General features: G+C 38.8%; 1 protein-coding gene across 2 annotated transcripts; it reads left to right on the top strand.

The window, feature by feature from the left end:
• Positions 1 to 833: 833 nt before the first annotated feature.
• Positions 834 to 27,117, top strand: kdm5bb (lysine demethylase 5Bb). Of its 2 annotated transcripts, XM_081349469.1 has the most exons (28): positions 836 to 1,155; positions 4,535 to 4,612; positions 5,103 to 5,225; positions 5,693 to 5,863; positions 6,484 to 6,540; positions 7,873 to 8,016; positions 8,517 to 8,610; positions 8,750 to 8,868; positions 9,186 to 9,344; positions 9,495 to 9,614; positions 9,765 to 9,923; positions 10,047 to 10,228; positions 10,889 to 11,051; positions 11,131 to 11,250; positions 11,421 to 11,615; positions 12,167 to 12,348; positions 12,547 to 12,671; positions 13,119 to 13,269; positions 14,376 to 14,490; positions 14,620 to 14,990; positions 15,761 to 15,899; positions 16,050 to 16,229; positions 16,840 to 16,998; positions 17,087 to 17,560; positions 20,469 to 20,565; positions 20,683 to 20,855; positions 22,601 to 22,837; positions 26,189 to 27,117. In XM_081349469.1, exons 1-28 carry the CDS (start codon positions 1,003 to 1,005, stop codon positions 26,321 to 26,323), a joined length of 4,575 nt encoding a protein of 1,524 aa, XP_081205595.1. In that variant the 5' UTR covers positions 836 to 1,002; the 3' UTR covers positions 26,324 to 27,117. The 2 variants fall into 2 exon arrangements, with proteins under 2 accessions (XP_081205594.1, XP_081205595.1); XM_081349468.1 differs by lacking the exon at positions 6,484 to 6,540 and having other exon boundaries at positions 834 to 1,155.
• The last annotated feature ends 838 nt before the right edge of the window (positions 27,118 to 27,955 follow it).

Here is a 27,955-nt window from a genome sequence, read left to right as displayed (position 1 = left end):
GACACTACCAGAGTTGCCTTTACTTCGAAACACAAAAGTAGACCACTATGTAAAGCGCTTTACTACAACGCCCCTCCTCCCCTTGCATTGCGTCACATTCTCTATACGCAAGTCGTCCAATCAGCAGTCGCAGTGGGTCTATTTAAAGAAGAAGTCCCAGCCACTATCAGCTGTCACCTGAAGGTATCCATACGCAGAGGTAAACACTTGGGCGGAGCGAAGCAGTTGACGGCTTAGAGCGCATGCTATTGGCAGAAGTGGATGTAAATACACACAGAACTCCTAAAGTTTCTAAATTAACAGTGAACAGTGCGGAACAAGTGTATTATGAATTTTCACTTAATCGTACAAGTCTACAGTGAATTTGAACTTGTAAAACCTTGTTACTCACAACTGTTTGCTTCTACTGTGGTTCCTCTTTGTACACTGGCACATGTTACATGAAATTGTTTTCCTCGAGCATAAAAACCGCTGACTAAAAAGATCTTTTGTTTTTCTTTTAAATAAGTCACATGATAGAATACAGGGTGCAGAAGTTTATAATAGGAACTTTTATTTGAAGGCGAGGTAACTGTAGTAAATAGGTTTACTTTGTTTCTTCATTTTCAATAGCGCGTGCGGCGTGCACTAATTGTCAACGAACAACGTATTTCCGGCTATTATCGTTACGCGTCAAAAAGACAAACGGTTTAAATAATACGACAATTAACGGTAAATATCACGGCTAATTGTTTATTTAAAGTGTTTCTTCAACGCTAGAAATGAGTGGACACACTCGCTTCGTCTCTAGATTTTTGAGCGGATGTGGTCTCAGCCTAAGAGCAGTCACGTCACGGTGAGTGTGTGTATGTATGTGCGCGCGTGTGTGTTGATTGTTCGTGTTGTTCAAGTGTTAGCCGGACTAGGGGAGTAACGGACGGACAGACCTTGTTGCGGATCCCAGGAAGTTCTGTCCCCGCTTCGCTGTGCGACTCGATTCTGCTCCGGAACCGGACCTGCAGGATGACCCAGCGGGGCCCGGCTGAGTTTACCCCACCGCCCGAGTGCCCGGTGTTCGAGCCCAGTTGGGAGGAATTTGCAGACCCGTTTGCCTTTATCAATAAAATCCGACCCATCGCCGAGAAAACGGGGATCTGCAAGGTTCGACCGCCGCCGGTGAGTGCTGTCCGGACGGTCTGAATCGGACCGGTTGATCCGGGCCGGATCTGCGGAGTGATTCCGAGTTCGATTTAAAGGGAAATGTCTAAACATGGCGGCGCAGTGACAGCACTGCCGATCCGCTTTGTGTGTCTATAGGCATCATATCAGTTGAATTTCCGAAGCTCTGCCGGGTCTGTGCTCGACCTAAGGACCCGCATGACCCGGATTTCTGACCCACGACCGCAACAACGTTGCTCACTACACGCAAACGTCGCGGATGTGTGCATATTATACTGTAAAATGGCTCTTTATAGCCGCTGTAAGTGTAGTTTACGGCCTGTTTCGGTTCTAGTACTGGATTAAACGTAACATTTACTTAGTTTAGTTTGCTGATTGTCAGTGATTATCGTTGATATAAAATATCGTTTTATAATATATATATATATATATATATATATGTATATATAAATATATATATATATATATATATATATATATATATATATATATATATATATATATATATATATATTTTTGTATATTGAGTTAGTAGTCCTGGTATAGTTGCTTCTGCATCTTTGTTGTTGACATTGAAGAACAGAAACCCCCATCTGTTACCTCATCATTTGATTGAAAGGTTGCTAATGAGTTCAATGTACTTTTAAACGAGAATTTAATGTCCTCATACCAGACAGACAAAAAAAAAAAAAAAAAGACAAAAAAAAAACCCCCAACAATATCAAGAGACAAGGAGATACCTGCCAATGCGGAAATAAACTTCCTTTCATTTTCACCTAAGCACACTTAGGCTACTTTAAATGGTCATTAATTGAGTTTAGTCTATAGGCTATTCATTTTATTGCATATATGAACAGATTGTTTAGCATACAATGATGGTATAAATTATTCTATATCTTCTATTCTGGTCAGAGCAAATCCATTCTGTGACAAAAGTGGTTGTGTGCGGATTAGATTAATGCAATTAATTAATTACCGTTTATACCCAGCGACTAAATATAGTTTACATATTAGCGAAATGATCCAGTTCAGACCAGCGGCGTTAATCTGAATCCGAACTCTTAACTCCAGAACCTGTCTAAACCAGTTTGAAGGGTTTCAGTGGTTCTGATGCCGTCTTTGTATATGTTAGTGAACATTAGACGAGTCCAATGACACGAACATGATAATTTATTAATATCTGAAGATGGTTGTATGTGTCTGACAACCCGATTATGTATTTCATAATATTTATTTTCATGTTTATGGACACTAAAACTAGTTTTGGTCTTCATGTTATTTTAAATGCCATGTATTTATGTATTGACAATAATTCTCGCCCTATCTGTTATGGCCATGACGCGCTCCGGATCAGACTCGCTGGTTCTGATTCTGGCTTCGGGTTCTTTTATGAATCTATTAGATTCGCAGCTACGTGACGTGGTTCACGGCACGCATGAGGTCGCAGATGAGGGAAGGCGTAATTACGTTTAACAAGCGACGATTAACGGGTAAAACATGTCAAGCATCATTATAGTACGATGGATTGGTATAATTGACTCATTAATAAACCAGAAAGTAATATTTTGCGAAGGTTAGAAAGCTGAGAATGTTTTCCAAATGGCCTCTTGCTTTCTACCACCAACATACAGTACGTGCGTTGGACCCCGGCACGTTTTAAACCATTTAGACCGTGTAAAGTGATTCGTAGGTTCGGTTCGGCTCATTCGGCTGATTCTGGTCCGAAACCTGTGGATGGATAGATGAAGTCCTCGGGCCGGGCGCGTCCTCCATGTTGCGAGCTTTGGAGTGAATGTACCATCTGGCCATTTTGTGTCTTTCTGTAACTATGCTGCCTGAACAGCAAACAAGGAAATACTGTAATAAATGGTCTTAATATGCGCACAACTCACCTTCATTTCATAGGTTTTGTGTAGCTGAGGTAGTAGATGCAGATTGTGGTGAATATTGATCATGAGACAGGCAGAAATCTGTATGTGTAGTCAATGATCTCAATGCACAGTGGTTTAATGTACAGACTCCTGCAGTGGTGTGTGTCTATGGATATGCCATTTTATGCATTATGAGGCAGGAAAAAGTATTCCTCTCTTTTTTTAAATAAAAACTATTGTTTTTGTTTTCCTCGTAATTGCACCATTAATATAGGCTAAATGTATAAAAGCAAACTTACCTGCATTTTAAATACACTGATGCTAAAATGTGTTGTTTTGCAGCACATTTTGATTGTGGTTATCCTGGAGTTCCTTATTTGGTTAAGAAAGGGTAACACTTTATTGATCCCAAGAGGAAAATGTCTGGTCTCTGTAATCAAACTGTTAATTACATTGTGTGTATCTGGAGACATGATTGTGTGTGTGTGTTGCTGTTTTTCTGAGTGCAGTTGCAAGAATGTGCTTATAGGAGGCTGGAGACAAAAAAAATGTGTTAAACTTAGACCAAAAAAAAAAAAAAAAATTATATAGGGGACTGAGCTGAAAGAAAACCATAATTCCACCGTTTAGCCATCTACCGCAGTTTGCGTGTGAGTGAATGTGATATTTTTTTAGCTCACTTTTAGCCACTGTGTTAAGCAAACACACATTCACAAGTCTGATGACCACAAACCAAAGTGTACCTGTCACATTTGTACAGGGTTGCCTTCGTCAGATCTTTTCAATTAAATTTATGAATGCAAAGGGGAAAAAAAATAGTGAAAGAGAACCAACTAAATTTTCTTATTTTGCTTCTGAAATTGTGTTCTCTATAAAATGTGGTGTTCTAATGGTGTGTTTTTACATGTGTTTATGTACATATTTTGTATCCCCATTTAATTAATCAGAGTCCAGTACCCTCAGAATGAAAGTCTTATCTGTAAACATGAAAAACGGTTACCTTCTTATCAAAAGCTTCTTTTTGTGTGCATTGTGTGCACGTGCAAACACAGTCTTGATGATTTCAGAAGGCTGCTGAAGGAATTCAGAAAATCAGAAAGATAAAGATAAAAATGATTTCTTTAATAAAGCCTCTCCTGTTTCGAACATGTTTGTGTTCATAACCTCAGCGGTAATGAGTCAGAGGCTCGACTCAAGGACGCAGTCTGCAGTTTGGATTTGCTGTTGATGGAAATAAAGTTTGTTTTTGTGAACATTTTAACTATTAACTACAAATATATGTAGAACGTAGGCCTAAATCGCACAGGACCATACAATGAATGGTTCATTAGGCCCCTTTGGATGTCACAGCTTGATTTTTACTGTGAAATTATGCTGACATTGCACATTAAAGTTAAATAAACTTCAGAAATTAAGAAATTGAAAATAAATATCAATAAAAGTATAAGAAATTTAACTTTACTAATTGTATGTTTGTGTGTGTGTGTGTGTGTGTGTGTGTTTAGGACTGGCAACCTCCATTTGCATGTGACGTTGACAGACTTCATTTTACTCCACGAATCCAGAGACTCAACGAGTTAGAGGTAATTGTACGATTTTGATTTGAGCTGAAAAATTGTGTGTATAGAAGTTTGGCTATATTCATGAGGGCCAAATATTTCGAAATATCCCCTAAAATATAGTGAGACGTACTGACAACCAACTTGCGAGGTCATCTTTTCACTGTTTGAAAAACATAAATCTGTCAAATCAGTCTACTGATATCAACAGGTTTGTCACAGGGTTAGGTTTGGGGTCAGGGTTTTGCAAATATCATCACCTCTGTTGAAAAAAACACTGTGTCTATGAGATGTCGTCAGTAATTTAGCGAAACTGAAGGGTGCATGTTTGCATTGTAAGGTCAATGGTCACAGTCTTGTCAGCAGAATTTGGATCTTTTGAGATGTCTGATATTAAAAAAACACCATCTCTGAGATGCTTAATAATTAACATGCACCATTCACAATGTTGCTGATTCTCATTTTCTCTTTTTCTTTGCACCTCCATCAACCCCCCTCCCCCCTCTTCTCGCAGGCTCAAACCAGAGTTAAACTCAACTTCTTGGACCAGATTGCTAAGTTTTGGGAACTACAAGGATGCACACTCAAAATTCCACATGTGGAGCGGAAGATCCTCGATCTGTACCAGCTGAACAAAGTCAGTACTTAACAGTATATGGTTTGATCCATTAAGACTCTTAATATTGTTAGCTGAAACCTGTGACTCATATCTGTATGTGTCTCAGAGTAAAGGCCGGTTCACACTAAGGACAATAACTATAACTATATAAAGTTTTAAAAATAGTTCTAATTCTGTGAGAATGGGGAAGAGGAACAATATCGTTGGAATCACTTTCAGAAATATTTTTGAACGATGAACTCATGAACGATAAAAACATTGAGAGCAAATCAAAAATTCATAAAGAGACAGATGACAAAACTGCTGCATGTGGTTATAATATTCTTTGTTGGTGTGGAGGTTAATATAGTTATAGTTATTATTATTTTGAATGGACCTTAATTTGTGTAACCGCTGGGTTCTTTATCCTTATCCATTTAAAGCATTGATAAATGTTAATTATATTTTTACAATGAAGTTCAATACTCTCTTTCTACATCTGCCAGTTGGTTGCAGATGAGGGCGGATTCGATTTGGTTTGTAGAGAGAGGAGATGGACGAAGATTGCCATGACGATGGGTTTTGCCCCAGGCAAAGCTGTGGGGTCCCACCTGAGAGCCCATTATGAGAGGGTGCTGTATCCGTACAACCTCTTCCAGTCTGGGACAAACCTGCTGGTGAGTCTAACTTATAGATGCATCAAATCAATATATCACACACTCTGCATAAAGCTTTCAGCTGTCATGCAGGAGTTCATCGTGTGTTTGGGCGGCTTTTAGGGTTAGTCGGGTTACAGCTGATCTGCAGTATTAAAGCTGGGCCTTCAGGGGTTAGCAGTATTAGTCTGTGCACTATTAAGGTCTGATGGAGTATACTCTGTGCATAAATACAATCTGTGGTTGTTAAGTGTGTTTTATTGTGTTCTATCTGCTTGTTTTCTGTATTGTGTGCTGATCTTTTCAGCGTTACTGCTTTTTGTGCTGCAGCCTCTGCCAAATGTGGTCGCAAATGACTTCTTTTGTCTTTAGAGACGATGTATTATCAATATCAATTAACTGGATGTTTTGAAAAGCACAAACACTATATTCATGTCTTTTTTTCACACTGTAAATATATATTATATTTTTTAATGCGGTCAGTGGTCATAAGCAAGAGCAAATGAAGAGTAACTTGGAGCCTAAATAATTTTCTTTCCATTGACTGAATGCTTGACCTCTCTGTTAGAGATGTCTGTGACCTCTGACCCCGAGGTCACTGACAATGTGTCTGTAATGTTGGGTGCTCTTTTCTACATCAGGCTCCTGAGATCGCAGCCAAACTGTCAAGTTTTAGGGCACCTCCTGGGATGGAGGAGGTACGTTTCTACTTTCCCCATTACTTAATCTGACGATTTAAATATGGACAAGGATGTGATGTCATTATGGGACCTGTGGCAATTCATGTTTTTCATTTAGTAGTCGCTGTGGCTCTTCACTCTCCATCTTTAAAGTGTAAAAATTAGGGATCATATTGATAAAATCATGTATTACCCCTTTATTAACGTTTTACACAAAATGTCTCCTTGGTTCCTTATTGTAATGATCTGTAAACATTTCCTTTTGCTGCTTTTGTCAGCGTGAGTGTGTTTATTTATTTTTCTTAACGCAGTCTTTTGCTTTTTGAGTTTGGGTAACAAATGGGAGCGAGCTGTTGTTTCTGTGACGCACAGTGACGGACAGCATTCAACCCGTCCTGACCCCCACCAAACCCGCAGCCATCCTGCCGAGACACTGTTGCTTTCATTCTCCACCTACTTCTCTTGTCTTTTTCACTTGCTGCTCTTTCTGTTTTTGTCTTTTTGACTTCTGCCGCATCTTTTCTTCCACCCCTCCCCCCTCCCACTCCTCCTCTCAACCACAGAGTCTGTGACCTGCTTTCTGTTCACGCTAATCTCTTTACACCTCCAGCTGTTCTCTCTCCTCCCTCTATCCTCTGTTTCTACGTTAATCTGTAATCTGATACTGGTAGCAAGCATAACTGGGAATGTTGAGGATTTTTCCTGCATGCAATCACAGATGTAACACTCTTTAAGGCCAGGCTAACAGGTTATTCACACATTAGCATTGGATTATCTGTGGAGTGGAGGGAAATGATGACGGTGATTTAGAGGTATTTTTTTTCAAAGTGTGAAGTTTCACAATTTCAAGTGTGGAGAACTGAGCTGACCTTAAAATGACCTTTGACTCTTCATTAGCTGCGAATTAAAATCTTAAACATCACTCTGAAAAACAGACCTAATGTTTTTTTTATTAAATTACACTCTAAAGGAATAGTTCATGCAGAAATTACCCCTCATGTTGTTCTCCACCTGTATGACTGACTTTCTCTACACAAATGGAGATTCATTAGCTGTTATTTTCCATTGGCTGCCAAGCAAAAAAAAAAAAAAAGTACAATGTAAATTATTTGCTGAAAATCTTGCCATTCAGCCATAGCTTTTTAATCACATTTGCAACATGGAAAAGAGCAGTTTGGACATTATGCCCAACATCTCATTTTGTGTTTGACGGGGGAAAAATAAATTCATTTAAGTTTAAAACAACATGAGGGAAAGTGAATTATGACAGCATTTTCATTTCATCAAGTTGATTTCCAGACTGAAGGGCTCATGTAACCGGGTGAGTTGTGTTTTTCTTCTTTCCCTCAGTGTCTCCAGAAGACTCCAGTGGATGATGTAAATGACAAAGATAAAGAGTATAAACCCCACGACCTGCTGCAGAGGCAAAACATTCATGTCCAGCCCAACGACACGAGCGCACCTGCTAGAAGAGCCAAGAGGATGAAAACAGAGGTGAATGTAAACACTCGCACTCGTACTGTATGTTCATAATCACAATCTGCCTCCATTTTGTCAGTTTAGATTTAAGTTGTTTTACTTCTCCATGCCAGTCAGTATGTGAGTTTGGAGCAAGATTTTATTTTTTTTTTCCCAAAGGCTGTATTTATTTGATCAAAAATACAGTAAAAAGTAATAATTTGAAATATTACAATTTAAAATGCTGTTTTGGTGCTCAAAAAGTATTATTATTATCAATGTTGAAGACAGTTATTTTTGTGGAAAACGTAATAATTTAAGTATTCTTTGATTAATATAAAGTTTAAAAGACTTTTAAAAACATAAAAAACTGTCATTTTTGATCAATTTGATTCATTGTATTCATTCAAGTATTCATTTCTTAACCTTTTTGACCTCAAACTTTTGAAAGTTAGGGTGTAATAATTTTTTCTATGTTAAACGAATAGATTCTTTGTTAGCGTTTTAACTCACATGCTCAATATCTGTGTCTGTAGTCTGGCTGTGTTAAGTCGGAAGAGGGTGAGGGATGTGAGAACAGACCCAATCTCAGGAGAAGGATGGGTTCCTTTGTTGCCAAGCCTGAACCAGGTAAGCATCTAACCATGACTCACAGATCTTCAGTAGCCTATATCTATAGTCAATTACGCAAAGCAAACATGATTAGCATAGCTTTATTAGTCAAATCAGTGCCTTTATATTAACAAATGTGTTTGTATGTGTGTATTAGAGAGGGAGATCCCTATACAGGTGAAGCAGGAACCTGTGGAGATAAATGAGCTCAATCCTGAACCAGAAAAAAGCAAATCACGTTACAAGAAAAATATCCTCCCTCCTACAGTGAGCGTGGTGAGTTTCCTCCCGTCTCTCTCTCTCATTCAAATGTAAGTTCTGCTGAGCTTTTCTCTCACATGTAAATCAGAACCGTGGACAAACTGATTTTGTTGATCGTAGTTTAGAGTTATTACAAGTTAACTCATCTGATTTTATTGATCTTAAACCATTGACATTGAGTAACTATATGATATTATACAGTACTGTGAAATAAATTCTAGTTCACTTAAACTATATTTGTTTTGTAAATATAAGCCCTATTCAAACACTTTATGTAGCTAAACCTTGTAAACGTGGTTTGTGATATTATAGTGCTTTTTGTCTTTCTCTAGGTGGACCTGTATGTGTGTTTAGTGTGTGGAAAAGGGAACGATGAGGATCGTTTGTTGCTATGCGACGGTTGTGATGACAGCTATCACACCTTCTGCTTGATCCCGCCCCTCAGTGAGGTTCCCAAAGGTGATTGGAGGTGCCCTAAGTGTCTGGCTCGGGTGAGTTTGCGTAGTAAAAAGTAACAGGGTTTGTTCATCATTGAATCTGAACACTTCTGCTTTAGCATCCCTATCCAGTCAATGTTGCTTTTAAAGAGACTTTGAATCAGTATAATAGATGATTGACTCATTATTTATGTGTTTCTGCAGGAGTGCTGTAAACCTCAGGAGGCATTTGGCTTCGAGCAAGCGTACCGGGACTATTCTCTGAAATCCTTTGGGGAAATGGCAGACTCCTTCAAGTCAGATTATTTCAACATGCCCGTTCATGTATGTACGAAACCCTACTGAGACTCTAACGTTGACTCTCAAGAGTATATACAAATATAATGTTAAAACAGAAACTAACCTTAACATAATAACCACTAATGTTGATGTTAATTTTTGTCCTGTGAATACTGAAAATGGTGTTTGTTGTAGATGGTACCCACCGAATTGGTAGAAAAAGAGTTTTGGAGATTGGTCGGCACCATTGAGGAGGATGTGACAGTGGAATATGGCGCTGATATAGCCTCAAAGGAGTTCGGAAGCGGTTTTCCAATCAAGGGCGGAAAGTTTAAGGTTGCACCGCATGATGAGGTACAACTGAAATATCAGATTTTGAGATATTACTCAAACGTCTTGACATATAATTTTCCATATGTAGTACATCCTGTTTCCATCACTGATTTAGTTGTTCTGTGCTGTGATTGGTTGCTGTAGAAATATCTTAATTGTGGGTGGAACCTGAATAACATGGCCATGATGACACCGTCAGTGCTGACCCATGTCACTGCCGATATCTGTGGCATGACTTTGCCGTGGCTCTACGTGGGCATGTGCTTCTCCTCTTTCTGCTGGCACATTGAGGACCACTGGAGCTATTCAATCAACTACCTGCACTGGTAATAAGCACAATTTCATTAATAAGCGCTTTATATTGTGCAAATTTGGTGTCTGCTATAAGTAACCTAAAACACAGTTACCCATGAGAGTGTGTGTTATCACAGAGAGGAAATATCTGAGATTGATATGACTAAATTGTCCTTTACACAATTTTTTTTAAGGATAGAAATTTGTACTTAAATTCAGCAAGGTAGCATTACATTTATAAAAAATGACAGTGAAGATATTTATAATGTTACAAAAGATTTATATTTCAAACAAATGCTGTTCTTTTGAACTTTTCATTCATCTAAGAATCCTGAAATAAAATGTATCCCTATTTCTGCAAAATATTAAGCAGCACAATCTTTTCAACATTGATAATAATAAAAAAAAAATGTTTCTTAGGCATCAAATCAGCATGTTAGAATGATTTTTGAAGCATGATGTGACACTAAAGACTGGAGTAATGACTGCTGAAAATTCAGTTTTATATATAAATAACTGTTAAAAAACTGTTATTTTAAATTGTAATATATGTCACAATATTACTGTTTTTACTTGAATTTTATTATTAAGTAAATGCAGCCTTGGTGAGCATAAGAGACTTCTTTCAAAAACCTTACTGAAAACTTTCATGTATGTGTAAAGACCTTGATGATGTGTTTTGTGTGTGTTAGGGGAGAACCTAAGACCTGGTACGGTGCTCCTGGTTTTGCCGCTGAGCAGTTGGAGGCAGTCATGAAGAAACTGGCTCCGGAACTGTTTGAGTCTCAGCCGGATCTTCTACACCAGCTCGTCACAATCATGAACCCCAATACACTCATGGCCCATGGAGTACCAGTGAGTAACGTTTATACACACAATTGCAAGTCACACACTCGCATAGAGAACCTGTGAGTAACGCATGCTCTGTTTTTAGATTTACAGAACCAATCAATGCGCAGGAGAGTTTGTCATCACTTTTCCGCGATCCTATCACAGCGGCTTCAACCAGGGCTTCAACTTTGCAGAGGCTGTGAACTTTTGCACAGTGGACTGGGTGAGCTTTTCCTCGATCAATCCTGCTGTTACAATGACTGTTGTTAATTTAGATTCTCTTGGTCAGGTCTCTCGAGATTTAATTCACATATATTTTTGCAGTTATTTTTCCTGTATTTTTTTTTTTTGTAATCTTCTGTTACTACTTTGCTTTGTAAATTTGGTGTGCAGATGCCACTGGGGCGTCAGTGTGTGGATCACTACCGCCTGCTGCACCGTTACTGTGTGTTCTCTCATGATGAGATGGTGTGTAATATGGCCACGAAGGCTGACAGCCTGGACGTGGTTCTGGCGTCAGCCGTACAGAAGGACATGCGGCTCATGATAAGAGAGGAGAGAGAGTTACGGGACAAAGTTCGTAAGATGGTGAGCGGACACAAACAAAACCTGTCAAGTGTGTGTGTGTGTGATGCAATTTGTGTGAATGATGCTATAGTTTAAATTTATGCAATAGTGTTCATTACTACTCTCACTCGGAAAAAAACGATTCTGTATTTCTGAAATGCAAATCTGTTATAATTAAATAAAACGACTATCATCACTTTATGATCCTATTTATCCACCTATGTTCATAATAATGATTATATTATATTATATTTTTGAGTTGTCAGTGTTAAATTGACCATGTGTTAAACTGAGATTAGCTAAATATAATGTCATGGTGTTTAGTTTATTGTAATAATGCAAATTTGAGCATTTCAGTGACAGATTAACTACAAAAAAAATTGTTTAATTAATTGTCAGCCCTAACGAATATGTAACATAATATGGTATTGGTCATGGTGGTGTATAATATTGGTTATTTTAATATGTTAGCGATTCTAGTAATGTCTGATTATGCCATTTTTCATAATATATGCAATAAAAAAATTGTACTTGTCTATAAATGATCATTTGTTAATATTCTCTCTCTGTAGGGGGTGATCCAGTGTGAGTTGTTTGAATATGACTTGCTGGCAGATGATGAGAGACAGTGCGTGAAGTGTCGCACCACCTGTTACCTCACTGCTCTCACCTGCCCCTGCAGACCAGGAGTCCAGGTGTGTCTACACCATGCCTACGACCTCTGCTCCTGCCCTGCCTCCAACTACACACTCAAGTAAGTCTCCACCCCACTGCTTTCAGTACTCCTCAATGACCTTATTTAAAAATTCATCAAAGAAAATACATATATTTACATGTATTTATTATATTAAATCATTGTAGTGATTCCACTGCTAATAATCACAATCAGTGGTGCAGATTTCTTAAGTGAACGTGGTGAAAGTTTCACTCAATGCAATGCTCAACCACACAGTTACCGTTACACACTGGATGACCTTTACCCCATGATGAACGCTGTGCGGCAGAGGGCGGAGTCTTATGATGAGTGGGCGTCAAAGGTGACAGAGGTCATGGAAGCAAAGCTAGACAAGAAACGCAGTGAGTTTCACTCTGAGAACTGATAGTGTTTGAATCTTTCTGAATGAGAATCCACTTTCAACGTGTAGTTTTATTATTATTATTATTATTATATAAAAATAATATAAATAAATTAAATAAATGTATTTACACTAAATGTATTAATTAAATTTGATGATAAATTCCTTTTTTTTTCCAATAAATTACATACAATTATTTTATACTAAGCAAAAAAGTGTATTATTAACCTTTTTCCTGCGCATGTAGAAATTAATATTATGCCCCTTTTTACAAGTTTTAAGTACAAAATCAAATCCCGCACTAGAAATATCAAAATCAAATCCCACAATTATTAGAATATTGTATTTCAGTCATGAAATGTTACATGACTAAAGTTAAATGCATTTGTGAGTACCATGTAATGAGTTTCACTTGTGCCTCTGGCCCTCTCTGTCTTTTTCGCTGTAGATGTCACCGTGTTTCGCACCCTTCTAGAGGAGTCTGATGAGAAGTCGTTCCCAGAGAACGATCTGTTACGTCAGCTAAGGCTAGTAACTCAAGATGCTGAGAAATGCTCGTCTGTTGCTCAGCAACTGCTAAACGGCAAAAGGCAGACCAGGTACACACGCACACGCACACGCACACACACACACACACACACACACACACACACACACACACACACACACACACACACACACACACAGATAGACTATAATGAAACCTACTCAAACAAGCCAAATGTATATTGTGAATATTGTAATATATTTTGAAATATTTATTTTCTATTTTAATGTATTTTAAAATGTAATTTATTTCTGTGATGGCAAAGCCGAATTTTCACCAGCCACTTCAGTGTCACATGATCCTTCAGAAATCATTCTAATATGCTTATTTGGTGCTCAAGAAACATTTATTATTATTAATGTTAAACTATTATCAATAGCCGCTTTTCCACCGTCAAGCCAAACTGTTGTAAGAACGTTGTGACGCTGTTGTGAGCTACCAATTTCTCTGTGCTATTTGAGCAATGTAAACACAAATTTATAATAAAAAAAAATATATGTATCTGATCATCCTCCATAACAGTCGCAATATGTACATGTCATATCATTACTCTTGCATTACCAAGGCAATGACTGATGCATTTGTATTACATTCCAAATAACTTATCCGCCCCACAGTGGAAAATGAAACCATATCCGTACCGGCTGGGCCGGAATCTCATGGAATGGAATGTTTAATGAAAGAACAGTTTTCGTAGCGATTCTCTGATTAGTATAGAATGTAAAAGAAAATGGTGTATACCCGAACTATAAATCTTTTGTGTGAATTTAAATGTCTGCACTGTCACTTTTTATCAATATAATAAGTTCTTGCTGAATAATATGTTTTCACTTTTCACTTAACATGCGTGATGCGTCTAAAAAATGGTGGAGCTCATGGCGCAGATTGCTGAAAAACAAGTGCATTGCAATTCTCAATGACACCCATCTATACACATACTTACATAGTGCAAACGGATGCAAGAATGACCTCTCTCACACACTCACTATACAAGTACTTCAACACAGTGTTTATTTCCATTTAAGGGGAATTTCCAAAGTGGTGGGCTTTGTTTTCCTGCACACAGTGGTTTGGTTTGGTCTAGACACATATGGCATGTGAATTTTGTGTATGCTTTCATGCATTTGTTTATGTCTGTCTGCCGTCATCTGTCTGCAGGTATCGCACAGGCGGGGGTAAATCTCCTAATCAGCTCACTGTGGAGGAAATGAGATCATTTGTCCGCCAGCTTTATAACCTGCCCTGCAGCCTGACACAGGCACCGCTTCTGAAGGTGACTGACACACACACACACACACACGCGCACACACACACATGCAGACAGTCCACCTGAAGATGAATGAGGCACAGTTCATCTCTGAACAGCTCATATAATATAAGCTATTAACACTCTCTGTCTCAGGAACTGCTGAATAGCATCGAGGATTTCCAGCAGCACAGTGAGAAGCTTCTCTCCGATGAAGTGAGCGCAGATGTTGTTAGTGAGATCGAGTCCTTGCTGGAGGAGGGCTCTCAGTTCGACGTGTTTCTTCCGGAGTTGCCACTGCTACGGGAGCGTTTGGAACAGGCACGGTGGCTGGCCAGAGTTGAGCAGGCAGAGGATCCGGTATCAAACCCCTGCGGTCTGTCTCTGGACAGCATGCGCCGGCTGATCGATCGAGGAGTCGGACTGACTCAGCATCCCTCCACTGAACGCACGATGGCTCGGCTGCAGGAACTGCTCACGATCTCAGAGGAGCTGGAGGAGAAAGCGCAGGCACTGCTGAAGGCCAGGTGGGGGCAGCACTGAATATGATGAACCCCCTCACTCAAATATAGGCAGCTATATATTTTCACCGTTTATATCGTGAGAAAATATTATGTGTAAAGTAGTATTGAAAAGAAATTTGTAACAAATACGCTGGATACTTTTTCGTTTTTAAATAGTGCAACTCATCCATTTAAAAGAAAACAATCAATCAAAAAAAGGCACAATTTATATTTGTCTACTAAATGAATTTGAATAATTCAACCTGAAGTCTTTTGATTAAAAAAAGTTTGTGATTTAAGTGTGTCCAAACTTTTAACATGTAAATGGCATTGATTAGATGGTGTACCAGTGTTATTTAAATAATATTATAGTATTTAATAATTGGCTTTTTAAGCTGTTTTTTTTTAAGTTTCAGTAATTTTTTTAACCTTTTTTATTAGTTATTTTTATATAGCTTTATTTCATTTTTATTTCTTTTTTATTTGAGTCATTTTAGTACTTCAACTTATGCTTATGTTATTTTAATTAGTTTCCAAGACAACTTTTCATAAGGCTAGTTAGCCATTGCAGTGGGATCTCAGGTTTCAAGCTGTAACAATTGGGGAACCACTTCCTTTCATACAACAGAGGAACATTTGCATCAGTTCAGGACAAAATGGAGGCTTGGAAATGCAAAGCAGCTCTTGAATGAGCCTGAATTAACTCCTGTGGTGCGTGCTGAGGACTTGCAGGAGGCTCCACAAAGTGATTGTGTAATGAGATGAATGACATTTGTTAATGTGTTTTCTTTTAGGCCTCCAGAGAGTTTAGAGACGATCGATTCCATGTTGACTCAGGTGGACGGGGTACTTGCATACCTGCCAAACTGCCTCCTACTACAAGACACATTGAACAGGGCTAAAGAATGGCTTCAGGAAGCTGAGGATTTACAGGTTGAGCACTCCTAGCTAAATTAACTGTATATGCATTCTGCACACTAGGGTACTGTCTCATGTCTGTTCATGTTTTTGAAGGGAGAAAAAAAATCTGTCAGTAATGTTAATGGTAGTTGTGATCCTTTGTGTTTCTGTTTGTGCTGGCAGGTGGCAGGTCAGTCTCCAGTTCTCAGCTCGCTCTCTGATATGGTTCTGAGAGCTCATGCTATTCCTGTGCGACTGGAGCCTCTGGACCAGCTGGAGGTTCTGGTATCAGAGGTGAAAGCCTGGAAAGAGTCAGCCACAAAAACCTTCCTCGTCAAAAACTCCCCCTTCACGCTGTTGGAGGTTAGACTGGACAGTTTATTAAACTAATAGGAAATATTACGTTTTTAAGTGGAATTTTTAACAATTTAAATAGGCGTTTAGTTCTTAAATGATAGAAAGTTTCGAAATTAACTTTTTTCTTAAAATTTCTTATAACCTTATAATGAATTAGAGGTTGGGTTTAAATTGTAAAGAAGTAAAGAATAAAAAAAGGCATAAAGAAAATTACTACAAATCATCATTGCAAAATAATCTCATTACTTCAATGTAAAAAAGCACACTTTAAATTACTGCTTTGCTTTCATTTATGATATACATTAATTATATATTGTTAATCTATGATGAATATGATTATAATATTTAAATACTGCTGTCCAAATAATAAAGCAAAGTGTATAATTGTATTTAATTAAATTATATTTTAATTATTAACATATCTATAAAGATATGTTATGAGAATGAAATGCAAATGCAAAAAATATGCGAAATATACTTTCATATTTTTTTGGTTTTGAGTTTTGGGGTGAAATATGACCTGAACATGTTTTCATTCACTCATAAAGAAACTTTGTAAAACTTTCATTTGAATAAATAGTAGCTGAGGATTTCATTGGTCTGATCACCTGTGCAGGTCTTGTGTCCCCGATGGGAAGTGGGCAGCTCTTTGAAGAAGAAGATGAGGAAGGTCAAGGGAGAGTGTGTGTCATCAGGGAAGAAGAAGCTTGTAAAGCTGGACAGTGTGAGTGATGTGGAGAGAGCACTTTCAGACAGCAAAGACACTGCGTCCGCTGTGAGTTCGCTATACGATACATTTCAGAAAAATTGTAGATGAATGAAAAGCTTCTCTTTCTCATTCACTTTCTTTTTCTCTCTCGCAGATGTTTACTCTGGCTGAGGTTCGTTTAAAAGAGTTGGAGTCGCTATGCTCTCTCCGTGCAGCTAATGAATCGAAGCTCCTGCCTACAGCGGACTGCTCTGCTCTCAAAGTGTGTGTGTGTCAGAAGCCAGCCATGGGCGCCATGCTGCAGTGCGAGCTGTGTCGAGATGCTTTCCACAGCGTGTGTGTACGCGGGCCCTCGGATCCCCTCGACCCTGAAGCCTGGCTGTGTCCGTTATGCCTACGGTCGACTAAGCCTCCTATGGACAAGATCCTGACACTGTTGTCATCACTGCAGCGGATCCGTGTGCGTTTCCCTGAGGGTGACGCTCTACGTTATATGATTGAACGTACTGGCAGCTGGCAGCGGCGGGCACGAGAGGTCATAGACTCTTATGATCTCTCGCCGACCTCTCAGGATTGCAGAGTAGCTTCACCTACAAGGAGCCACAGGACCACTGGGCACAACAGGAAGGTTAGACATTATTTCACACAGGCACCAGACTGTTAGTGGTTAGGGATGCGCCGATCCGATATTCAGTATCGGTATCGGCTCCGATACTGCCATTTTGGCCGGATCGGGTATCGATCAGATGAAGCCGATCCAAATCCGATATTGTGCGTATTACTATTCTGTCATTGTTAGGCCCCACAAAAGGCACAAATGTATAATAAAGCACTATAAAGTTTTCGTGCACTATATTATAAGTGTTCAGAAGCCATTTAATAGTCTAATATGAGATAGAAATGAATATTTAAGTCGTTAAATTCAAGTTCATGTAAACTCTTTCCTCCGCTGCAGCCAGCATTCAAACAGCGCGTTCGGTTGCGTCAGTCAACGCGATGAAACTCTCAACAAGATGATTCAATGTTAATATTATTGTACTTGATCTGTAGATAAAGTTCTATGGTTTCACATAAAATGACTTTATCTTGCTGGTCTGTATTGCTGTACCTTAATCATGTTACTTTCTACCGGGTGTCTGTTGGATCTGTAGAGCACTATGACTGTTCTTCATGCGCACAGTAACTGAAATTTAAAACTGTTAAAAGAAAAGGCTGAATAAACTATTGCAAAGATAGATACTGTATAATACACTACGCATCAATATGTATTTCCTCAGTGGTGCTTTGAACTGTGTTTAATGTGGACTCGACGCGCTGCGCGCTGTGACTCGTGTTGCTTCGAGCGCATCATTCTGCACACGGTTGTGCATAAGCGCTTTGTGCCGCACTGTATTGGAGCCTTTCGTATTATAATACTTTTGCGCAATGAAAGATTATTAATAGACTTTCTTGTTCTGCCCTATCTTTTATGTTGCTGCTTCAGCTGCGCTATCAAAAAAAAAAAAATCTTAATTTTATAGTAGGCTAGCCTACATTTTTAAAATCTTTTTGATCTTGTTTTTCATGAATGTATTTTACAACAATACAAATTGCAATGTCTAAAGTTTTACCAGATTTATTACTACACTTGTGATTTTTCTAGAATAAATTTTACTGATGAATTATCCACTAATCTAGTTTATAATAGCATGTTTGTCATAGATTATGATCATACATTTTTATTTGTTTTTCTTTATAACTAAGTTGTCTAGTCTGTATTAAGTAGATTGTGTTTAAGACAAAATAGTGATTATCAGTTCAACACACAGAGTTACAGAAATTCTACTTGATTTAAAAAAAAACTGCACTGGTATCGGATCGGTATTGGTATCGGTCGATACTCAGAATTTTTGGTATCGGATCGGATCGGTTCTGAAAAAACTGGTATCGGAGCATCCCTATTAGTGGTTCGATGTTTTGTTTCCAAAGGGGTGAGAATCTTGCAGTCAGACTACTGTTACTTTTGCCATTTTATTTGATTAATTATTATTATTTATTATTATTGTTGTTATTCAATTAAAATTTATATAATAAAATATATATTTATATTTAATTTCATTTTTATTTGTAATATATTTTTATATTTACTACTTTTTTAATCAATTTTTTTACTTTTATTTATTAAATTTTATTTTTCTGTATTTTTTAAAACAATATACTCACCTAAAGGATTATTAGGAACACCTGTTCAATTTCTCATTAATGCAATTATCTAATCAACCAATCCCGTGGCAGTTGCTTCAATGCATTTAGGGGTGTGGTCCTGGTCAAGATAATCTCCTGAACTCCAAACTGAATGTCAGAATGGGAAAGAAAGGTGATTTAAGCAATTTTGAGCGTGGCATGGTTGTTGGTGCCAGACGGGCCGGTCTGAGTATTTCACAATCTGCTCAGTTACTGGGATTTTCACGCACAACCATTTCTAGGGTTTACAAAGAATGGTGTGAAAAGGGAAAAACATCCAGTATGCGGCAATCCTGTGGGCAAAAATGCCTTGTTGATGCTAGAGGTCAGAGGAGAATGGGCCGACTGATTCAAGCTGATAGAAGAGCAACTTTGACTGAAATAACCACTCGTTACAACCGAGGTATGCAGCAAAGCATTTGTGAAGCCACAACACACACAACCTTAAGGCGGACAGGCTACAACATCAGAAGACCCCACCGGGTACCACTCATCTCCACTACAAATAGGAAAAAGAGGCTACAATTTGCACAAGCTCACCAAAATTGGACAGTTGAAGACTGGAAAAATGTTGCCTGGTCTGATGAGTCTCGATTTCTGTTGAGACATTCAGATGGTAGAGTCAGAATTTGGCGTAAACAGAATGAGAACATGGATCCATCATGCCTTGTTACCACTGTGCAGGCTGGTGGTGGTGGTGTAATGGTGTGGGGGATGTTTTCTTGGCACACTTTAGGCCCCTTAGTGCCAATTGGGCATCGTTTAAATGCCACGGCCTACCTGAGCATTGTTTCTGACCATGTCCATCCCTTTTTGACCACCATGTACCCATCCTCTGATGGCTACTTCCAGCAGGATAATGCACCATGTCAAAAAGCTTTAATCATTTCAAATTGGTTTCTTGAACATGACAATGAGTTCACTGTACTAAAATGGCCCCCACAGTCACCAGATCTCAACCCAATAGAGCATCTTTGGGATGTGGTGGAACGGGAGCTTCGTGCCCTGGATGTGCATCCCACAAATCTCCATCAACTGCAAGATGCTATCCTGTCAATATGGGCCAACATTTCTAAAGAATGCTTTCAGCACCTTGTTGAATCAATGCCACGTAGAATTAAGGCAGTTCTGAAGGCGAAAGGGGGTCAAATACAGTATTAGTATGGTGTTCCTAATAATCCTTTAGGTGAATGTATATTGTTTTTATTTGTGAATTACTTCAGTTTGCCCTTTTTTTTTCCTTTTTTCGTAGCTGTGTAAAGCCATTTTTGCCTTCTCCCCATCAATAAAGAGTCATTGTTGTTTTATTGTAGCAGTTGTGTGGATCTCCGTCTCAGAGTCAGGACTGGCGTGTTTCTGGGCAGGAACAGACGGTGTTTTACACAGAGCAACGCTGTATCCCTCTCCAGGGTCTGTATCATTCTCACATACACAAACTCGGAGCATTTTCCTATTTTCTGAAATCTCACTGCAGAGCAAGTGCAGAATGACTGCTTGTTTTAAAATGAAACTCTGTCTATGTTCCAGGTCTCAGTTCGGAGTTGGAGGAACTGATGGTGGAGGGTTTGCTCCTGCAGGTCTCTGTCCCCGAGACCCAGCAGCTTTACAGACTTCTGCTGTCCGGCCTCCCGACTACAAACACTTCCCACACAGAACACACACCCTACCTCACACAGAAACACTCCTCGCCGCAGAGAGAGGTAAAGAGTGCAAGGCTTTCATGCTGTTTAGCAAATACGGGTTAGCTAACCCTAACCCTAGGCCTACTATGATATTAGACTACATAGCCTATAATAAAAGATAATGAATTTCAAACCTGAACAAAACATATTTTTATTCAAAGATCAACAGTCTGTCATTAGTCTTTAGTCTGCCACAAAAAAACAACATTAAAATCATGAACTCAAATGCCATTGTGAAGAAAAAAAAAACCCAATGACTGTTTTTACAGTGCGTAAATCAGACCTTTCAGGCCATAGCCTAACGCTAATGTAAGCCTTATGCCATTATTATTACAACTAAATTGTCGGTCATTAAATATAAGAAATAAATAATTGTTTTGCTTTGTGTAACCCGACATCAGGTAGTATTTTTTTGCACACAGTGCCGCGACCAATCAGTCACTCCTTTTCGACTGGCTGCCTGCACATTCACTGTCCTCGCGGCTGCTGCAACTTGCGCTCGATTATCAATGCATATAAATTCGCACCTACGGTATCTTTGTAGAACTTCAAAAAAAGAAAAAAAGATGCTGCAGCCAATGAGCAGCCGGCGGGGGCTGGCTGCAGGACGACTCAACCTCCATGGACAGTTTTTAATGTTTTATTTGACAATAACTCCTCAAGATTTTGCTTTAGTATAATTTTCGGGACAAATAAGGCCGGATTCGGGACAACAGCTTAGATTTCGGGACTGTCACGGATTTTTCGGGACGTCTGGTCACCCTACTCTCAAACAATGTATATATTGTATTTTGCGACTTCAAATATATTGTATTGTATTCATTCCATATATTAGTCAATAGTACTGTTGTTTTTTCACTTGAATACATAATTTCATAAAGTCTTTTATCTTTGAAGCAGCTTTCTTGTTTCAAATCAAACTTTGATATTGTGAATTATCTTGGAGCTTGTTGGTTTAGTTGATGGTTGAGGATTTTTTTAAACAATTGAGTCTTTATTTAATACGTATGGAAAATACTTACAGAACCGAGGCTGCTGAAAAAGTAGGCGGCCACTATTTATGTTTTATTTAAAGCTCATTATTTTTTTTAGAATGAGGTCTTCAGTGGGGTCTAGCTATTATTGTTTGATATAAAAAAAATGCATTTAAAAAAATGTCTAGTCTTCAGTGGGGTGTAGTGTTTGATATGAAATAATAAAAAAATACAGCATTAAGTTAACTTCTAAGCTAAAGTTAAAAATGGAAGGTTCCTCCCTCATTCAAATTAAACCGTATAAGTATATAACTTTGTACATCAATAATGATTATTTTAATTGCTTTGTAAGCATCTTGACAAAGTATGTAAATGCATAGTTCAAAGGTTTTGGGTCTTTTTTAAATGTTTTTGAAAGAAGTCTCCTATTCTCATGAAAGCTGTATTGATTTGATTTGATTTAAAAATACAGTAAAACAGTAATATTGTGCAATTATTACAATTTAAAATAACTGTTTTCTATTCATATATTTTTAAAATGTAATTTATTCCTGTGATGGCAAAGGTAGCCATTACCACTATACAACATAATATGTTGATTTGGATCTCAAGAAACATATCTTATTATTATCATCATTGCTAAATAGTTGTGCTTCTTAATATTTTTGTGGAACTTTTGTTGATCCACCAAAGGGTCCTCAGCCTGAAAAAGTTTTGAAGACCTTTGTTTAAGAATTTATATTCATTACTTCTCTCTCTTTCTTGTTCTTTTTTTTTCTTTCTCTAAAGAGAGATGCAATCACTTCAGCAGAAAAGAAAGCCAAGCGGCGAATGAACAGAGAGGATACTGAGATCAGGGATAGAGGGATAAAGCCGAAAAGCAAGAAGCAGAGAATGGGTACGGAGAAGCGGAGAGAGAGGAAAGCAGCGTCTGTCTCTGCATCAGACGTGTCTCAGTCGGAAGACTCGGAGGAGGATATGTCCCTGTGTCCTGCAGAGAGCTGTCTCCAGCCGGAGGGGGAAGAGGTGAGGGAGTGAATGTAATGAGAGCTGCACAATTCTGGATGGACAACAGAACAAAATTACATCATTTACTAGGGGTTCTGACCAAAAAATTGCTGCAGTCTCTTTAAAAATATTTAATTCATTTGAATGAATTAAAAAAAGAAATCAGTTTGAGTGAATGATTCAATGATTCACTCAAAAAGACTTCAATTTCTTCATTACTGGATGAATCAGCATTTTTAAAAAAAATTCTTGAATGATTCAATACCTATGTTTCCATCCACCTTTTCATGTGCATGTTTGGATATCGCATAAACGCTGGATGGAAATGCCAAGATGCGCATAAAAGCCTTTAGCACTCAATTGAGGTGGATCATTTTTATATATTATAAAAAGACATGCGCATAAACTACAATGGAAATTGATATAACGAACCCGGTGCACAACAAAAAGTCGCGTGATTTTTTCCTCAACAGTGGATGTGACTGGATAACTGAACTAACCACCGGACCAATTTTCTTGCACAGCGTCTCAAATGTTGCTTTGATCATTCTGAAATGCCTGAGCCAAAGTCTGTCTTCAAAATGATTTGGTATAATGACCTCCCAGAAGTGTCTCACATGATTGCGTTCCCAAATGCCAGGCATCCGAACGCATGATAACATGACAGTGGCTTCCCCCGATTCCAGCAACTTCCATTTTTTTATTACAAATATTTGTATGCTCTCTTGAAGTTTGTAAGTTCTCTTGAACACTCTTGAAATTTTTTTCTAAAAAGCTGAAAATATGGCTACTGTAGAATCAAAACTGTGAACATTTATAGACATTCTGGTATGGTAGTTTGTATTTTTGTTACAAAAAAACTTTCTTTCCTGTCCTTAACATCTACCTGCCGAGGGACAACGGATTAAAATTGGCCAGTGTCGGCTAAATCTGGCCCATTTTACATATTGTTATGTATTATTATTGTGTATTGTCCCTGAAGTAAAAACTAAAAAATCAAAAACAAAAAACACGCTGCTTTATCGCAAATACTTTATGCGATATTCCAGTTTGAGCACAAGTTAAATTCTCAACTTTTGATGGAAACATAGCTAAAGACAAATATATTTTTAACAGCCACTTGTCACCACCTACTGGTGTAATGATATAATCGATACAATCTTTATTTGAAGCATCAAGTTACTTTCAAAAGCTGATTTACTCTATTTAGATCGCTATCGTAGACATCAGTATTTATATCCGAAATATAAACTCTCATTGCCGAATCAGTGTCATTTATTAGGAATAAGATCACGTGGGTGTGTAAATTGAGATTGCCGTTTTTTAAAGGGGGGGTGAAATGCTCATTTTCACTCAATCTCCTGTTAATCTTGAGTACCTATAGAGTAATATTGCATCCTTCATATCTCCAAAAAGTCTTTTGTTTTATTATATTTTTAATTGAAAGATTGGCTGTACCGAGTCTTTCCGGAAAAAAACGAGCGGCTCGGGGCGGGCCGTGTGGGCGAAGCTAAAGCTGTGCTAACGCGCCGAGCTAACAACACACAGAGACATTTGTTCAACAGTTTTACTCACCGTTCCAACGCACGACCGCGAACCTTTATCATTGTGACTGCTCGATCCTTAAGCATTAGACGATCTGCAAATCCATCGATCTGGGCTTTGTTTATAAAACAATCATCGTCGAAATGCAGGGAACAAACAGTCTTACACAACTCCGTTTATGCTCAGGAAAACAAACTCCATCCACGGGTGCCTTAACGCCGGGTTCTTTGGGAATCTGTGCAGGGTTGTCTTGCCCTGGCATCCAAAAACACACTTCTTTGGTGACATTGACTTCCCAAAAGCCGGGCAGGGCGCTTTGATGGCGAACTGCTTTCACTCTCTTGCTCTAGTCTACGAGTGCGCGCGCGCCCGCGATCTTACCGGAGAAGTGCCCTTAGAACCCATATAAGGAAATTCCGCTCTATCTTACGTAAGACAGAGCCATACTCGAAAAAAACGTTCCGAAACTTGTGACAAACCGGAAGGAGTATTTTTGGAACAAAAATACTCCTTCAAACGTACAACTTAGTTTTTGAAACTTTGTCCATGTTTAGCATGGGAATCCAACTCTTTACCAGTGTAAAAAACTCAGTATGCATGAAATAGCATTTCACCCCCCCTTTAAAGGTGCCATATGTCATGTCTGGCAAAAAAAAATCAAGTCATACTCCACATTCCATACCAGATGGGGGCAGTATACCTCCAGAAAGTGAATTGGTCTATGCTCCGCCCCTACCTTCTTAGCTGCACATATACAAGTTAAAATAGGGACAACATCTATTTAGAGTGTTACGCTGCCCGCCTGAAGCTAATTTAGCAGCATATATCAAGTTTGATTTTCATTAGCAATACCACTTCTAGCTAAGTTATCATTAGTCACCAAAAAACATTCGGTCTCATTACACCTTGCAATGTTTTCCGTTACGTTTCGTGCGTCCAGGGTGTGTAAAGCAGAAGCAGCCTGGCCAGCGGCGGAGTATGCGCGATCCGTGAGTGCTGAAGACGTTCTGCACGGCTTTGATGGGTGCGCAGGAGGACACAAATGGGCGGCGACAGCTTCTTCCAGTGGCGGGAGCTTTTTCCTCAGCGCCATCAACAGATAGAGCGTTACTAAAACTGTATACACCGCCGCCGACTTGAGCTGCAAAGAAGCTCTGGCCGCCCTGTCAAGGACGCTTGTCAAAAAGTACGGGGAAACTTGACCGCTCTGAATATAGTGAGTGAGTGCGCGCGCGCGCGGCCGGGGCTCGCTCTCTCTCTCTTCTTAGAGGCAGAAGAGCGCGTGCGCGCTTAAAATGTCATATTTTGGTATGATCGTTCACCCGCCAGTGTGGCGGATAGCTTTTTGAGATTTTATTTGTGCTTCAGAGCGCGGTTTTTTCCCTGCAGCGGGTGGTGGTAGGGGTCTCTTGCCAAGGGCTTCAGCCATCCTTCCGCTCTCTTCCCTGAACTGAAATGTAGTAGTGGGCTGTACTTTCCACATCAGGTTCAAGTACGCCCACAAGCCGTGCGAGTTATTCGTGTATTGCATGTTTGGCTGGTGGTTATGTTGCCCGTATACCGCCTCCCATGGCCGAAACTGGTATTACGACACCTGTCGGGCCGTGGCTAGTAATGCTAATGCTAATTAAGGTTGATATCTCTGCAGCACTATAACTTGACATTTTTTTAATGACATCATCGCCCTTATTTCTTCTCATTCTTTTGATGTGTGTAGCTCATTTTTGGGATATTTTTACCTCAATTGTTACATATGGCACCTTTAAGGATCACTCTAGTGTGTGTGTGTTTGAATGTGTTTTGACTGGTTTCTCTCTGCTTCAGGTGTACTGGGTGCAGTGTGACTGCTGTAACCGCTGGTTCCATATGATATGTGTGGGGGTATCGGCAGAACTCGCAGCCGAGGAGGATTACATGTGCGTGACCTGCAACACAACCAACGCGGGCCGCCGGAAGTGAGACGGACGAGGGTGGCAATCGGTCCCCCACCCCATCCTCCTCTATCCCTTCTCCTGGATGTGTAAACTGACCCCCTCCCCGTTCCCTATCCTACGACCTCTGACCTTTGTAACAACGGTGCTATTTTACTCTCTTTGTTGGACTCTGTTGTCCTGAATGATACTATTTGGTCACCTTTTTGTATTTTTACAGCTTTTTTCCTTCTGTCGAACTGTTTGTGATTGTCTAAAACAATGATAAATATGCTAAATGCTGAATGAATATAGCGGTGCATGGGTTTGTGTTTGTGTTGCTTTCTGGTGTGGAGGAGAGACGCTCTCGTGAAACACAGCGAAGGTCTTCTGCATGCACGGCCAGAAACGCCACAACACAAGACAAACAGTTTTCACCAAATACAATAAATAATAAATACAGAGAAACTATTTTTTGGAAACTTGCCGTTTCAGTACACAGGCATCTGGGATTCTCTCCGTTGTGACGTTTTATTTCCTTTTGTAGATTAGTTTTATTTATCGGAGCAATAATGTCGTTTGTAAGTTTCAGGTTTGGGCGGTCTCAGTTGTGTTGGTGCTTTTAGAGATGGTGGTCAGATATTCAGGATATGTACCGGACACACGGACGTCAGATTTGTAGCAGACAGAAGAGTGTAATGAACTGCCACAAAACCTGCTCAAGCCGTTTTGAAGGGTGAGGGTGGGGGGGTGTTTGGGTTTGGGGTTTGACTAGCTTGTTTTAAAAAAAAAAAAAGTGTCCCAATTTATAGTGTGAAATAAAACTCTTTGTTCTAATATCAGACAAAGCCTCTTCTCTTCATTTAGTGATCACTGGTATGGTGGTGCATCTGATTTCTTTACACTGATCACAGACCAGTGTTATGTTAGCATTATTTACTGAATTTGACCCTCTCTGCTGCAGGTATTAGTGTCTTTAGGTAACACTAAGCCTTCAGTGCTTGAACTTCTTAACCTAGGGTCATTTTTAACCCTGTTAGTTTTTCTTTTAATGTGTTAATTTAGCGGACATCCTATCTATCGTTCTACTTTTTTTAACTTATCAAAATTTTGTAGATGACTATCGATTTCACAGAAACTCTCTAATCTTCATATATAGAATAATAATTGTTTTTAATGGACAGCAATATACTTTTAACTTATTAAAATAACTTTCCTTGTGAATTGGTAATATACAATATTAACAATCAAATATCGAATGAGTTTATTTTACAGTAAATGCTTATCTTTCTACTTATATGAAATTATTTTTCTATTATTCCTTGCTAGAACCTATGGCTAGAACTAGTGAAAGTGCGGCCATCTAGTGGTAATTCTTTTGCATTCAATTTAATACAACTGCCAGAGCATCCTGCCACAGAAGCCTTTACACATTCATTCATACATACATACATAGGCCTACATACATACATATATAAAACAGATTTTCTCGAAACCATTTACGCAATTGTCGAAGCTCCTTTTTGAAAAATGACTACTACACAATACACAATAAACACAATCCAGCAGTTTTCACGTTTTAATTTTGTTCCATGTTTTTTTGCAAAACTCTACTCAAAATGTCCATATTTTTCACAGAAACACATGCACATAATATTTAATATAATTAGTATAATTAACT

The sequence above is a fragment of the Scardinius erythrophthalmus genome (genome assembly GCF_964197995.2).
Source record: "Scardinius erythrophthalmus genome assembly, chromosome: 20".
NCBI lineage: Eukaryota > Metazoa > Chordata > Actinopteri > Cypriniformes > Leuciscidae > Scardinius > Scardinius erythrophthalmus.
The sequence above is the reverse complement of the archived record's forward strand: the minus strand, read 5'-3'. Positions and strand labels throughout refer to the sequence as shown.